Raw genomic sequence first — 16,670 nt, forward strand, 5'->3', positions numbered from 1 at the left:
CAGAAGGTTTTTAGCCATCCTTTCGAGTACTCATGAGTCTAGCCCCCGTCAGGAATCGTTAGGGGTTTTGACATATTCACTGCTGTATCTCAGAGAGCCACCCTACCCCCACACCAGCCATGAAACCCACCCTTGAGAGTGGGCAGACTCCCCTCTCACTTTAACCAAAACCAGGAAAATTACAGACATCCTTCTATCATAGATCCCCCGCCCCCAGGAATTACAACAAAACCCTCAATGCCAGCATCAATTTACAACATCAAAACAGTGGCTTACAGTGTCAAGTTGCCCCCATTTATGACAGCTATGGCTGTTCTTAAGCCAGAAATAGCTCCCTGTACCTTAAGTCATGCGAACAGCCTTTCAAATAATTTTCTTTCTTAGAAAAGCAAAGCGAAACAAAAAAGGGACGAACAGATGTTTACCGCCCATCAACCTTTCACATTCAAGACTTCCCCTCCTCGGGAGCCTGCCCTGCTGCAAGGTAACACCAGCATCTTCCCATCCCCTCCGTCATCGCCTTTTTGGTTGCAGGACTTTGTTGGACCAGGTTCTCAGAACTGGACATGATATCAATTCAATGGCCATACATGTGAGATACCCACATGTGCTAGGTAGTAACTAAATTAGTCCTCTCCCTGCCCTTCACGGTGCCTTACAACAAGAAAGCTGGCGCTCAGGACAGCTAACCCCTGGTTTCATTACTAGTGTTTCTGTGGCTGTTCTGACCGACTAACTCTAGAAGCCAGCCTTAAATTGTTTTGTTAGGAGGAGGCAGCTTTTTGGAGTACCAAATATGGTCTCGACATTTCCTATTCAATTTACTTTCAAGTTGGAATAGTACTTTAAAGCCTTCTCTATTTGTCTTGTTCATGTTTATTCTTCCTCGTGTGAGGAGGAGGGTGTTGTGTCCGTGGGTGTGTAGGTACACACGGGTATACAGAAGATAACCGTGGCTGGCATCCCTTGGGTGACCTTCCACCTTGCCTCTTCTGTGGCAGTGCCTGTCATTGGCCTGGCATTCCCCCATTAGGCAAGGCTGGCCAGCCACTGGGCCCCAGGGACCCTCCTACCCCCACCCCTCCAGCACACACTGCCACAGCTGACTTCATTACAGAGGTGGGGATCGAACTCAGATCCTCACGCTGGCAAGAACTTTGGACTCAGCTAGCGCCCAGCCCCTGGCTAGATGTTTTGAATGTTAATCACACCTCCTGTCTATCATCCAGCATTCCTTTCCATCCTCTGAAAATACATCAAACGTGTCTCCATCCCAATGTAATAAATCAGGATAGGAGCAAGTAGTGTGTGTGTCATAGAGACTTCTGTTCAGGTTGACATTATCCTAGTAGCAAAGATTCTCGGTGGGATTATTCAGACAGCTAACAAAGTCATCCAATTAATTCTTCAATCTTGTTTACAAAAGTATCTTGAAAAATCTGATGGAGTCTGAGAACTTGAGTTCAAATACTGATTTGTGTCTCTGCTAAGCTGAGTATCTAAGTCATTTAGTGTCTAAGCTTAGTTTCCAAGCTATAAAAGGAGGTCAGTGTCACCACCACACTCTTCCTCCCTTTGCTGTGGCTCTGAGGTACTTCTGTTACTGTGTAACCAAAAGAAGACTATTATCTGTGACCAACATTCAGCAAAGCAGATGGCACTTTGGCCTCCAGACAGCTGTTGAAATGGACTGAGCATCCGTTCTCATGATAACATTATAAACGTTAACACTGGAGTGGAGATGCTCAGTGGTTAAGAGCACATGCCACTCTTACAAAGGAGCCAGGTTTGGTTCCCAGCACCCACCAGACAGGTTACACAGTTGCCTGTAACTCCACCTCCAGGACGCAACACCCGCTTCTAGATTCCATGGGCACCTGCTCCCATGTAGACATGCCCACACTCAACCACACATAAGCATATAATTTAAAAACAACAGCAAATGTTTTTAGAAGCCTTAACATGCAAACAGCTGTGAGAAGGAGGGGAGGGAGTGCGGATCTCCATCAGCGTGTCTTGTTCTTGGCGAACCTGTGTCCACTGTGTTTACCAAGGGCAATGAGAATGAGAATTCCTGTACAGCCACTGTGTCCCCACCAGTCAGAGCTTCCAGCCCTGTGGAGAGGTTGGGATGCTGCAGGTCCAGAGTCCATTTCACTAGGGCCATCTGTAGCCTAAAGATTCCTTACCCGCCTCCAACATTTTGATAAACAAGTTGGAATGGATTAACAAAATTTGTTCTTCATCAGCCAAAGGGCTACATCTGTCACACGGCGTCTGAGGCCTCCGCCTCACTGTAACCTGCATGTTTCCACAAATGTACTTTTTTCAGGACTGCATTTATACCTTTGGTCTGCTTCTATAAAAGCTCTGTAGGCAGCTTGTCTATGAACCTGTAATGGTGGCCACACCCCTTTGGGTGTGGCTTCAGGCAGACAGAAACAGAAAGAGGGAAGCTTGAGGCCTGACTTCTATTTATGCACTCTTTTCTGGTGGGTCAGCCAATCTGGTAGGAACGGCAGAGGAACGCCCCGCCCCCACCGCAGTTCTTTGTATTTTCTGTGTGAGTGTCCCCAATAAACACCCATTTGTCGTTTATCTTGGGTCCAGTGAAGTCATTACATCCTCGCCTTCAGAACTCCATTAAACTGCGTCCATGTTGGAATGTGGTGGGACTTGGTAAACCTGTGTTTTCGGACCACGGCCACTCAGATTTAACTCCAAAATAAATTATTCCTTCTGAGGTGAGAGCTGTGGTTTTGCATTAACAACAAACTAATAAACCTTTCTAGGTCTTTACTCAAGACTGAAGAAGCTTTCTGACCAACAATAGCACATCCACTTATCAGGGCTGGAGAGATGCTCAGCCATTAAGAGTGCTCACCTCTTGCAGAGGGACCCAGGTTCGGTTCCCAGTACTCACAATAGGTGGCTCACAACCTCCTGTAACTCCAGCTCCAGATCTGACACCCTTTCTGACTTTGGCACCTTCACACACATGCAAATACACACACACACACACACAAAGACTCACACATAAAAATGAATCTAAAACCAAATAAAACCATTTATGCTCTGTCCATTTAAGATTCCTGTTCTTCATAGCTTATCTCAGATCAGCAAGAGTAATTCTTCAGCTAATTTACAAATCAAAGTTGTTTTTTTTTTTCAGATAGAGTATCTCTGTATTGTTTTGTAGGCTGTCCTGGAACTCACTCTGTAGACCAGGCTGACTTCGAACTCAGAGATCCGCCTGCCTCTGCCTCCTGAGTGCTGTGATTACAGGCGTGCGCCACCAACGCCTGGCTCCAGATTTAAAGTTTTCAGTCCTGGAATTTATAACTCATTTAACACTCTGTCACTACCAATTTGAGCCACAATTTGGCCTTAAGGGTTGTTATGTCCCTTTCCAGGGTGAAGAACAAAATTAACTCAGCTCAAAGTCAGAGCTTAATGCATGCATACATAGTCGTTGTGTTGATTATCTGTGTTACTGGAATTACTTACCAGTCTGTAGACTTCCTCTGCCTCTTTGTCCACCACCAACAGTGTAGCCTGGTCTCCGCCCTTCCTAATCATTTCAACCACACTGTCGTGATCAAGGTCTTCCACAGACTCGCCATTGACAGCAACTACCAAGTCATTGTTCTTCAAGCCAGCTGCCTCTGCTGGGCTTCCAGATTCTATGTCCTTGATGATCTGACCTACCCCACCCACACAAAGCAAAGTTACCAGGAAAGCTCCCAAGCAAGTAAGCTCTAGGATTTCTGCTGAATCCCAGGGTCTGAAGAAATAGGTATGAAGGCATGCTGAATCCAACTTCTGTCTCTCTGCACCCCAGGGGCCTACACGGCTACTTTCCAGCCTGTTTTCAGAGCAAACCAGCCTCAAACAAGCAGAGGATCTTAAAAGATGGAGGACCCGGTGTTTACTAAGTGTCTGATGGTTTCTTTTGGCAAAGTGGCAGGCTAAGAAGTTCCTAGGAAGTCAGTGGGTTTACTTGCCAGCCACAAGTCATACCCAGCAGGTAAGCCTCAGAATGGAAAGGGGCCAGTACTAGGGAAGTAGAAGCAGGAGACCCCCGTGGGAGCAGCTCAGGCCCCCTACCCGCTGCATTCCTGGTGGGGCCGGAGCTTGGTGAGCCAGCACTGAGGGCCTCACCTTTGTGTTCGGCGCCTGCCCTCAGATAGAATCCATAGCCATTGCTTCCCTTCCTGATCACCACCACCCGGGGCTGATGGGGCAGCAGTTTCAGGCTGGCTGTTTCCCTCTTGAACTGCGTCTTCTGCTCACTGTGGCGCTTGGCAGTTTCCTTGTCCACAAGGAGGAACACGATACGGCTCCCTCCCTTCTTCACCTGCAACAAGACATGCAGACCTGCAACATGGGGCATCCCCCATGAACAATGCTGGGAGCAAGGCCTCCGTGCGTGCAGAAACCTCGGGGCACGTGAGTGCCTGAGCACGAGTGCTTGTGTTGCTTCCCCCAGCCTGACTGGATGTATCTATCTTTGAAGGAAAACATCCAACCACACACAGTGGGAGCCCAAGTTCTCAAAGCCCAGAAAGATGTGCAGGTGAGAAAGGCAGGATGGGATTTTAGAAAAGGAAGTAAGGGTCAACTCCGGAGATCATTCTACTAAGAGGTTGGTCCGCTTTCAAGGTTCCATCTGACCTCAAAAAGACAGCCCTGCTCCAGGGCCAGCATTGCCGTGGCTCTTCCAATACCTGGCAGTACAGTTACCCACGATCATCCACACGTGGAAATGCTAAATGGAGACTCGAGGGATTACTTATAAGCTTAACACTGTATTCTGTTTTGAATGATGAAATCCATCCCTTGCCACCCACACCTCCATCCAGAAGGTATCTAGCAGACCCATCTCTGTGCACTATACCTGTCAGTCACTGAAGGAAGCCACCATCCACAGATGGCAGACAATAATAAGACCCATCTCTGTGCACTATACCTGTCAGTCACTGAAGGAAGCCACCATCCACAGATGGCAGACAATAATAAGACCCATCTCTGTGCACTATACCTGTCAGTCACTGAAGGAAGCCACCATCCACAGATGGCAGACAATAGTAAGCGTCGCCTGTGCTGTTTCTGCCTCTGCACACATACCTACGATAGTTTAACTTAGAAGTTGGACACAGTGACTAACAATAAATAAGAAATAAATTACAACAATGTATTGTAGTAATAGCTATTTAAACTTAGGAACCATTGATTTCTGCAAGTTTCCATTATTTTCAGATGTGGTTGACCACAAGTAAATGTAGAAATGGAAACTGAAAGGGAGTGTGGGGGGAGGGCGACAAAAGCCCTGTTAGGACCGCCCGTGCCACCAGCGGCTCTGCGCCCTTGATGCGAACACCTCCAACACCTGGCTGGACGTTCTCCCATCACACACTCATCCAGCAGGCCTACCACGCCCCATCACACACTGGCCCTACCACGCCCATCACACACTGGACCTACCACCCCCATCACACACTGGACCTACCACCCCCATCACACACTGGACCTGCCACCCCCCCTCCCCCGTTTCCAATGAGAGCAGAGCGGAAGGGAGGTGAGAAGTGAGCCCTTTAAGGGTTACCTTTTCCACCACGTCCTCGTGACTGTAGTTCTCTACATTTTCTCCATTCACTTCAATCAAGTGATCCTCAGCCAGGACCCCAGCTTTCATGGCTACTCCCTCAGGTGTTATGTCAGTCAGGAACACACCCTTTTTACCTGAAGAAGAGTTGGAGACAGAGTATTGCACAGAAATCTACACACCTGGCAAAGAAGAGTTCCCAAAGCTGGGCACTGCTGACTCAGCGTGGGTCTGTTGAAATTCTCATGCTGACGAAGGAAAGGCAAGACTCTTGGTGAAAAGCCAGTGAGTTGACTCAGAGGGTAATGTCACCTGATGGCAAGCCTGACAACCTGGGTTCAATTCCCAGGTCCATATAGTGGAAAAATAGAACTCCTGCAAGTTGTCCCTTGACCCCCACACATTCAGCATGACGTGCATACACATACACATACACACACACACACACACACACACACACCAATGGAATTTTTAAAAATAAATGGCTGGTGTTGGCCTCTTGAACCAGAAAGTACTGATCCATCTACCTCTGCATCTGTAGAATTGAAAGTCATCTGCTCCGTTCCTTCCCCTTTGAGTGGTACCATCACAGACTGCTGGAGTCTGTAAACCTCTGTTGCAGCACAGCAAGGTCAGAGGAAGGATGAGGAGGAAAGGGAACGTGTGTGGTGTGATTTTCTAGTAACCCTTTCTAGATGTGAACATTTCCATCTATTCTAGGGATAGCTTTATATGGCCATATGTGTTACTTTAAAGAGTAGGAGGTCCATCAAGTCAGCTCCCTTGAACACTTAACAGTTCTCCTATTGCCCATTAGACACAAAGATCTCCCTGTGATGATCCTCTTCAGGTGTCCCTGTGGTTCTGTCTGCAACAGAGATAAAAGCACCTGTGATGGGACTCACTAGCTCTTGACTTAGGATGCCTGGGTCCTCCATGTTCCTGGTCACACATGGCTGTGTTGAAATAATTCCATGGTGCAAAACTTCTCACCATCCCTAAAAGGTAATAAAACACCAGACCTTTCCTTTGCTCTGGGCTCAGATAGCTCCAAAAGGTAATCGCTGAAGAGTCTCCTCCAACCCCCACTACCATCCTTCTCATGTAGTTGGCTTATTCATTCACTCATTCATTCATTCACTCATTCATTATCTTTCTCTCCTCTCCAGGCTTTAAGAGATATCTGCCCTTCCCTTTAAGACCCCACCATGTTTGACTCTCCATACATTGCGTTGTCTACTGTTCCCTCTTCCACCAGAGGCCCTCTCTCAATCTAATGAACCTCATTCTTGAATGGAATTGTGTCAGCTTCCTCTCTAAGCCAATTGCTGCGTGGCTTCCTTTATAGTCACCATTATCTTGTAGTTTGTCAAGAAGTAAACATTCTTCCCATAAAAACTACTCACTGTGGTGAATCTGCACAAGAGCCAAGGAAGGAGACTGTGAATTTTGTTTTTTTTTTTTTTTTTTGGTTTTTACGAGACAGGGTTTCTCCGTATTGTTTTGGAGGCTATCGGTCCAGCCCGGCCTCGAACTCACAGAGATCCGCCTGCCTCTGCCTCCCAAGTGCTGGGATTAAAGGTGTGCGCCACCACCACCCAGCGAATTTTGACTTTTTAGGTTGTGTGTCGACATACATACACACACACACACACACACACACACACACACACACACACACGTGGAAGTCAGAATTGTCTCTCCTCCCACCAAGTGAGGCTCTGGGGATTAAACCCAGGTCACCAGGCAACCAGCACTTCTACCCACTAAGCCAGCTCACCAGCCACCCCCGCCCCTTTGTTTAACATCATTTTACTGTTAATAGATTTCTAAGAAATGCCAAGGTTCTTTGGCCCTCAAAAGCAATTTAAATTGTCAAATGGCCTTCTTTCCCTTCCACCAAACATGGCCTGCCATCGGTCCTCTCCGGGACCAGACAGAATGTAGGCAGAGGCAACACTAGTGTTAGGTGATGAGCTAACACTCACTTATGGCCCTTTCTCATTATAAATCTAACTTCTGAAAGGCAGCTATGTGTCAACATCTTTTCTGAACCTACCAACCTCTTCTCTGTTTAACAAAGATGGAGCCAGCCAGGTAGCATGGCTCCCAATTCCGGCCAGTGTCCCAGGGGAAATGCCAAAGGACTCTAGTCAACAGTACGGTGTGGTGCATTCCTATGACACCACAGAAACAGGGCTCTAGGACTTCCCAAAAGCCAGAAATTATGTCCTTTGCAGCATAGGTCAGGGACACATCTTAGGACAGTTGAGACTGGGCTTCAATGGAGAGTACTATAATGTCATAGGAAGACAGGGTTTATTCAGCAACTCTGGGGTTGTAAACATGGAAACAGATGCTCAAAAATCTATTGAATAAGTGAATGAACTCTTCTTGGCTTCTCTGGGACATAAAAAGAGATTTAAGTCTCACTCAAGGTAGCTATCAGCCGGGCGGTGGTGGCGCACACCTTTAATCCCAGCACTCGGGAGGCAGAGGCAGGCAGATCTCTGTGAGTTCGAGGCCAGGCTGGTCCAACAGCCTCCAAAACAATACAGAGAAACGCTGTCTTGTAAAACCAAAAAGAAAGAAAGAAAGAAAGAAATGGAGGGAAAGACAAAAAATTGGAAGAAAACAAATTCTTTAAAGAAAATGAAGAAAAAGCAAACAAGTGAAGGAAACAATTAAAGACTTGAAATCTGAAATAGAGGCAATAAAGAAAGCACAAACCAAGGAGATTCTGGAAATGGAAATTCTGGGTAAACAATCAGGAGCCACAAATGCAAGCATAAACAACAGAATATAAAAGATGGAAGAGAGAATTTCAGACATTGAAGATACAATAGAGGAAACAGATTCAATCAAGGAAACTTTTAAATCCAACAAATCCTTTACACAAAACATGCAGGAAATCTGAGACAGCTTGAAAAGACCAAACCTGGGAATAATAGGAGAAGGAGAAGTCATCCAACTCAAAGGTACAGAAAATGTATTCAACAAAATCGTAGAAGAAAACTTTCCCAACATAAAGAAGTGCATGCCTATGAAAGTACAAGAAGCTTACAGAACACCAAATAGACTAGGCCAAAAAAGTCCCCTTGCCACATAATCAAAACATTAAACATACAGAGTAAAGGAAAACTATTAAGAGCTGCAAAGGAGAAAGGCTAGGTAACATAAAGGCAGACCTATCAGAATTACATCTGACTTCTCAATGGAAACAATGAAAACCAGAGAATCCTGGACAGATGTTATGCAGACACTAAGGGACCATGTATGCCAGCCCAGACTACTGCACCCAGAAAAGCTTTCAATAACCATAGTTGGAAAAAGCAAGATATTCTATGATAAAATCAGAATTAAACAATACCTATCTGTAAAGAGAAGCTTTTTCTTTGAGAGAAGCCTTCCCGCCAGCCTGGTTCTAGAGCCGCATCAGTCCCAAATAAACACACAGGAGGCGATATTCATTATGAAGCTGTTAGCCTTGCTTGTTTCTTACTGGCTAGCTCTGACTTAAGTAATTACCCCATAATTGTTAATCTAAGTATTTCTCTTACCGGAGAATAGTTCCGGGCTTCCTACTCCCATGGCATTACATCTTGACTCTCCTGTGTTTCTCCTTCCCAGAGTCCTCCTGGACTCCTAGTCCCTCCTATCTAGATTCCCTATAGGCCAGACAGTGCTTTATTGACAAATAACAGGCAAATAACAGGACTTCCCCAACACCTATCCACAAACCCAGCCATGCAGAAAGTACTAGAAGGAAAACACCAACCCAACGAAGTCAGCTACATCCACAAGAACACAGACAAATCCCAAAGAAGGGAATTGAACACACAATACCACCACCACCAAAAACAAAAACAGGAACTAGCAACCACTTGTCATTAATATCTATTAATATAAATGGTCTCAATTCACCTATAAAAAGACACAGGCTAATAGATTGAATACAAAAACAATCCATTCTGTTACTGCCTATAAGAAACATACCTCAAACTCAGACATTACCTCAGAGTAAAGGGTTGAAAAAATTTTCCAATCAAATGAACCTAAGAAACAAACTGGTATAATTATCCTAATCTCTAACAAAATAGACTTCAAACTAAAATTAATAAAAAAGATAAAGAAGGGCATTTCATATTCATCACAGGAAAAATCCATCAAGAGGAAATTCAATTCTGAACATCTATACCCCAAACACAAGGGCTCCTGCATTTGTAAAAGAAATATCATTAAAGCTCAAATCACAAACCAAGCCCCTCACACTAATTAGTAGTGGGAGTCTTCAGCACCCCAATCTCACCACTGGACAGGTCTACCAGACAGAAGCTTAACAGAGAAATAAGGGAACAATCAGATGTTATGACTCAAATGGACCACAGACATCTATAGAACATTCTACCCAAACACAAAAGAATATACTTTCTTTTCAGCACCTCATGGAACCTTCTCAATAATAGACCACATACTCAGTAACAAAGCAAACATCAACAGATACAAAAAAAAATTTGGAATAACCCCTTGTATCCTATCAGATCACCACAGCTTAAAGTTAGAATTCAACAGCAACATTAATTTCAGAAAGCCTACAAATACATGGAAATTGAACAACTGAATTGCCACTGAGTCAAGGAAGAAATAAAGAAATTGAAGACTTCCTAAAATTTATGAAAATAACCGCACAACATACCCAAACTTATGGAACACAATGAAAGCAGTGCTAAGAGGCATTTATAGCACTAAATGCCTACATAAAGAAGCTGGAAAATCCCACACTAGTGAATTAACAGAGCTGAAAGCACTGTACAAAAAGAAGCAAACTCACCCAGAAGGAGTAAATGGCAAGAAATAGTCAAATTAAGGGCTGAAATCAATAAAATAGAAACAAAGAAAACAATACAAAGAGACAAAGAGTTGGTTCTTCGAGAAATTCAACAAAATAGACAAACCTTTATCTAAACTAACCAAAAGACATACAGAATATCCCAATTAACAAAATCTAAAACAAAAGGAGGACATAAAAACAGACAGTGAGGAAATCCAGATAATCATCAGGTCATGTTTCAAAAACCTGTACTCTACAAAATTGGAAAACTTTAAGAGATGGACAATTTCAGATAAGTACCACATACCCAAATTAAATCAAGAACAGATAAACAATTTAAATACACCTATAACCCCTAAAGAAATAGAAACAGTTATCAATAGTCTCCCAACCAAAAAAGCCCAAGCCCAGATGGTTTCAGTACAGAATTCTACCAGATATTCAAAAACGATCTCATACTAATACTCCTCAAATTATTCCACAAATAGAAACAGAAGGAACATTACCAAACTCCTTTTACAAGGCTACAGTTAGCCTGATACCCAAACCACACAAAGACACAACTAGGAAAGAGAATTACAGACCAATTTCCCTCATAAGCATAGATGCAAAAATACTCAATAAAATACTGGCAAATTGAATCCAAGAACACGTCAGAGAAATCATCCACCATAATCAAGTAGGCTTCATCCCAGGTATGCAGGGATGGCTCAATATACGAAAATCCATCAATGTAATCCACCATATAAACAAACTGGGAAAAAATCACATGATCATCTCATTAGATGCTGAAAAAGCCTTTGACAAAATTCAACACTCCTTCATGATAAAGGTCTTGGAGAGAAGAATAGGGATACAAGGAACATACCTAGACATAATAAAGGCAATATACAGTAACCCAACAGTCAATATCAAACTGGAGAGAAACTCAAAGCAATTCCACTGAAATCAGGAACAAGGCAAGGCTGTCACTCTCTCCATATCCATTCAATATAGTACTTGAAGCTCTAGCTAGAGCAATAAGACAACAAAAGGAGATCAAAGGCATACAAATTGGAAGTCAAACTCTCACTGTTTGCTGATGATATGATAGTTTACATAAGTGACCACAAAGATTCTACCAAGGAACTCCTACAACTAATAAACATCTTCAGTAATATAGCAGGATACAAGATTAACTTAAAAAAATCAATAGCCCTCCTATACAGATAAGTGGGCTGAGAGAGAAATCAGAGAATCACCTTTTACAGTAGTCACAAATAACATAAAATATCTTGGGGTAACTAACCAAACAAGTAAAAGACCTGTATGATAAGAACACTGTCTTTAAAGAAATGAAAGAAGATATCGGAAAGTGGAAAGATCTCCCATGCTCTTGGATAGGTAAAATCAACATAGTTAAAATGACAATCTTACCAAAAGTAATCTACAGATTCAATTTAGTCCCCATAAAAATCCCAGCATGATTCTTCACAGAAGAAAAATACTTCACTTCTTTTGGAAAAAAAAAAGTGCCCAAAATAGCCAAAACAACACTGTACAATAAAGGAACTTCTGGGGGCATCACCATTCCTGACTTCATGCTCTGCTATAGAGATAGAATAATAAAAACAGCTTGATATTGACATGAAAACAGACAGGTGAATCAATGGAATCAAATCAAAGACCCTGATTTCAACCCACACACTATTGCCATGTACAAAACTCAAGTCAAAATGGATCAAAGACCTCAACATACACCCATCCATACTGAACCTCATAGAAGAGAAAGTGGGAAATATACTTGAATGAATAGGTACAAGAGACCACTTATTAAACAGAACATCAGTAGCACAGACTCTGAGGGCAAAAATTAATAAATGGGACCTCCTGAAGCTGAGAAGCTCCTTAAGGCTAAGAACACAGTCAACAAGATAAAATGGCAGCCTACAGAATGGAAAAAGATCTTCACCAACCCCACATCTGACAGACGACTGATCTCCAAAATATACAAACAAGAAATTAGACACCAAACTACCAAATAATCTAATTTTAAAAATGGGGTACAGATCTAAACAGAGAATTCTCAGCAGAACAATATCAAATGGTGGAAAGGCACTTAAGGAAATGTTCAACATCCTTGTCATCAGGGAAATGCAAATCAAAACAACTCTGAGATACAATCATACACCTGTCAGACAGGCAAAAGTCAAAAACACTGATGACAGCTTATGCTGGAGAGGATATGGAGTAAAGGGAACACTCCTCCATTGCTGATGGGAGTGCAAACTTGTACAGCCACTTTGGAAATCAGTATGGTGGTTTCTCAGGAAAATGGGAATGATCTACCTCAAGACCAAGCAATTCCACTCTTAAGCACATACCCAAAAGAATGCACGCTCAAACCACAAGGACATTTACTCAACTTTGTTCATAGTAACATTATTCATAATAGCCAAAACTTGGAAACAACCTAGTTGTCCCTCAACTGAAGAATGGATAAACAAAATGTGCATTTATACAATGGAGTATTAATCAGGGTAAGAAACAATGACATCCTAAAATTTGCAGGCAAATGGACAGAACTAGAAAAAAACTATCCTGAGTGAGGTAACCCAGAAAGACAAATATAGTGTTTACATACTCATAAGCAGATACCATACATAAAGATACCCAGCCTACAACCCACAACCCCAGAGAAACTAGAGCTCTCTTCCAGAAACAGATGGAAACAGATACAGAAATCCACAACTAACAATTGAGCCAAGTTCCTGGAGTACAATCCAAGTGAGGGAGGAGCAATAATATGAACAAAGGAGTCAAGACCATAATGGGGAAACACACAGAATCAACTGACCCAAGCTGGTGAAAGACCATAGACTCTGGTCTGACAAATGGGGAACCTGCATAAGACTGAACTAGACTTCCTGAATATAGGTGACAATGGTGCAGCTGGGGCAATATATGAGGCCACTGGCAGTGGTCTAAGATCTAACTCTAATGCACAAACAGACTCAGTGGAGCCATTCTATATGGAGAGGCACATTGCTCAGCCTAGACACAGGGGTGGGGGGAGGTGCCTGGGTCCTCCCTCAATGAGATGATGGGATAATCTTAGTAGACTTCCTAGGGGAGGCCTTACCCCTTCCCTGAGAAGCAGGTGGGGGGGGGGGCAAATGGAGGGAACAGGAGAGGAGGGAGGGGAAATGGATTGGAATGTAAGAAATAAATTAAGAAATTAAAAAAAAAGAAAAAACAAGGTAAACAAAACAATGAAGAGGCATCAGTCCTTGAACCACTGGCCTCACTCAAACAGCCAGCCTGATAAACACTAGGGAAAGAGTCCCCCACTCAGCCCTCGCTGCTGTTCAAAGTCGGGATCTCTCTTTGTACAACTGCAGAGAAAGGATTTGTGCTGAAGACAAAGAAGAGAGTGACAGTGCTGTGGGCATTCATAGCAACTGCAAAGACTGTCATTACCAACACAGGGCTTCTGGAAGACTAGAGCGCAGTTCACCCTAAGCTCACCTTGGATGGTTTTCAGAGAGAAGCCGAAACTATTGCCCTCCTTCACCAGGTAGCAGAGCCGTGGCTGGGCGCACGGCTCCACGGCTCCATTCATCAAAGGGCTTGGTTTCTTATCATTTGAAGCAGGTTCCGTCTGACTTTGCTCCAATTCTTTCAAGTCTACCTGGTTTTCTACAGCCTTCTCGTAGGATTCTCCATCCAGAACCAGCAGAGTCACTGAATTCCCACTCTTTCTCACCAGATCCACCACCTTCGAAGAAAGAGGAGTGTTAAAAGGATACCTTGTCCTGTTACCCTCCCCCCCCCACCAACTGCAGGAGGAAGATGTTCATCATGTGTCCCTAAACCCATACCCTAAGCAGAGGGGTTCCAGATGCCTTTACCCCAATATTTCCAATATATAAGGGAGAATTAGACTGGGCCCTTGGCACTGTGGGAATCCAGGAAGCCCTTACAAGGATTGGTCTTTCCCAGAACTGAGCTTTCCCAGAGATGAATGCTCTGGAGTAGTGCTCAACCTGTGGGTCACGACCCCCTTGGTGGGCTGAATGACCCAACCCTTTCACAGAGGTCATGTATCAGATTCCCTGCCTATCAAATATTTACAATTCATAACAGTAGTGAAGTTATAGTTATGAAGCAGCAACGATCACAATTTTATGGTAGGGGTCACCACCACATGGGGAACTGTGTTGAAGGGTGGCAGCATTAGGAGGTTGACGAGGACCTCAGGGCTTCTCAGGTCCAGGGGGTGGAGGTGTGGTGTACTGAAAGGGGAATGATGCCCAAGTGAGGCAAGGCCTTCCCCTCCCCGCAGTCACTACACGAATTTACCAAGCGAGTCACCTACACATGGCTGCCTCATCTACGCGGCATACATGCCTCGCCGGCTTGTGCTGAGCACTACACCTTATTCAGATAAAATTGCCCAGCTCGTGGCAAATGGGCAATGAATGTCTGACCCGACTATTACAGCATAACATTTTTAAATTGATTGCTTTTATAACAAAGGCCATGGCACATGAACATGGACACCTGTGGAAATCAGTTCTCTCCTTCCACTATGGGACAGGTCCTCGGGCTTGGTAACAAGCACCTTTGCCCACTGAGTCACATACATACAGTTCTCAGCTACTCATAAGCAGTTACATGAGTCACCATAAAATATGGTAGATCCTTGCCAGGGGTAGCCAGAAGAGAACCAGCTCCACTGATGCCCAAAATCAGAGTGTGCAGAGATGTGGAGGCTGAAGAGGTACCAGAAGAACCCAAGTGTCTATTCACCTGTGCGTGCTCTTCCTTGTCAACAAAGACACCATTGATCCTGAGAACTCTGTCCCCATCCAGGAGCCCTGCCTTCTCTGCTGGGCTCCCCTTCTCAATCACCCGGACCAGGTGGCCATCAGTGTCCTTCTCAATGCGCAGGAAGAAGCCATAGTTCTGCCCCTCTTGTTTGGACAGTTTGCACTCTCTGGGGCTGAAGGTGGAGGCCATTTCTGTGACGAAAAACAGGATAAATGCACAGGCAAGGAAATCTAGTTGAAAGAAAGGTGAAACCCTGAGTCTCATACATAGTCTATGCCTCTGTTTGTCTGGCTTCATTCTGTGTGCAGCATACCAGGGAACCTTTGCGCAGACCGTGCACACAATTTCCAAATCTACTCCCCAAGAATGGCCTTTTACTTGTGTTTCAGACCCACGAGTTCAACTGAGTTCTTAACACTGATGCTTTAACTTCAGTAGCTCCAACCATACTCATCCTTGTCCCTTGCCCTAAGAGGTTACATGGCCCAAAAGGTTTAAGAATCCAAATCTACCTTCTTTTAATTTCCATGCAAAATAACAGGCTTCATTCGTTCGTGTACTGGGTTTTCATTATTGGTGGTGGTGGTGGTATTGGTGTTGGTGGTAGTGTGTGTATGTATGTCTATTTGTGTGTGTGCGCGTGTGCATGAGTGTAGAAATCAGAGGTGGTTCCAGGTGTCTTTCTCAATCCTTCACCACCTTATAATGAGACAGATTCTCTCAATGGACCTCAAGTTCACAGATCTGACTATAGTGGCCGCAGGCAGGTCCAGCAGTCCTCCTCCTCTGCCTCCCCAGCGTGAGGACTGCAGACACACACCACCATCTCCAGCCTTTTACAGGGTTTATGGGGAGCCAAACTCATCCTCCAGCTTGCATGGTAAACACTGTCTTCCCGGCCCCCAGAAGTTTCACTGAAACATCCTCACACATGTGCTCTGGCTGCACCCACCTCCAAGAAGCTCACTTTCACTCAAATACCTGCAGAGCCTTTCTGTTGAGATAAACCTGTGAATCAGAGGAACTAAACACTGCCTTCCAAACCTGGGAAAATATTTTTTCATAATTATTTTTAAAACAGAATGTGGTATGCCATGCTGTGGGAGAACTGAGAGATATAGGATGACACAATGAAGGTCTTTGGAAAGAAGGGATGGGCTAGGGAGAAATAAGGCCAGCTCCCTGGAGAAATGACTTCCCAAGAAGTGCAGGACTAGTGGGAGTCAGGTGAGGCAGGACAGGGCAAGGCAGGCTTCGAACAACTAGAGAGGGAGGGAGGGAGGGAGGGAGGGAGGGAAGGAGAAGAAACAAAGCCAGGCCTCAGAGCTAGCTAATGTGTTGGTAATGCAACAGAAGGCTGGGGCACCCCTGGTTTGTGCAAACAGACTAAACGCAGTGGGCTCACAACAGAAACGTGAAAGG

The 16,670-nt window shown here is 44.3% G+C and overlaps 2 protein-coding genes across 4 annotated transcripts in view; one reads left to right on the top strand and one right to left on the bottom strand.

The window, feature by feature from the left end:
- Positions 1-2,598, top strand: part of LOC101838438 (Golgi pH regulator) — a 44,401-nt gene extending 41,803 nt beyond the window's left edge. For both annotated transcript variants that reach the window (XM_040752182.1, XM_040752184.1), the window contains one exon: positions 385-2,598. In XM_040752182.1, coding sequence (XP_040608116.1) covers positions 385-570 — 186 coding nt within the window. In that variant the 3' untranslated portion in view covers positions 571-2,598. The remainder of the gene's footprint in view (positions 1-384) is intronic.
- Positions 1-16,670, bottom strand: part of Pdzk1 (PDZ domain containing 1) — a 34,259-nt gene that overhangs the window by 3,807 nt on the left and 13,782 nt on the right. For both annotated transcript variants that reach the window (XM_040752178.1, XM_040752180.1), the window contains exons 2-6: positions 15,228-15,439; positions 13,944-14,193; positions 5,606-5,742; positions 4,162-4,357; positions 3,508-3,704 (exon numbers count right to left, since the gene is read on the bottom strand). In XM_040752178.1, the coding sequence (XP_040608112.1) occupies positions 3,508-3,704; positions 4,162-4,357; positions 5,606-5,742; positions 13,944-14,193; positions 15,228-15,437 (990 nt within the window). In that variant the 5' untranslated portion in view covers positions 15,438-15,439. The remainder of the gene's footprint in view (positions 1-3,507; positions 3,705-4,161; positions 4,358-5,605; positions 5,743-13,943; positions 14,194-15,227; positions 15,440-16,670) is intronic.

Source organism: Mesocricetus auratus, unplaced genomic scaffold (assembly GCF_017639785.1).
Source record: "Mesocricetus auratus isolate SY011 unplaced genomic scaffold, BCM_Maur_2.0 Super-Scaffold_100009, whole genome shotgun sequence".
In the NCBI taxonomy this organism is placed as follows: domain Eukaryota; kingdom Metazoa; phylum Chordata; class Mammalia; order Rodentia; family Cricetidae; genus Mesocricetus; species Mesocricetus auratus.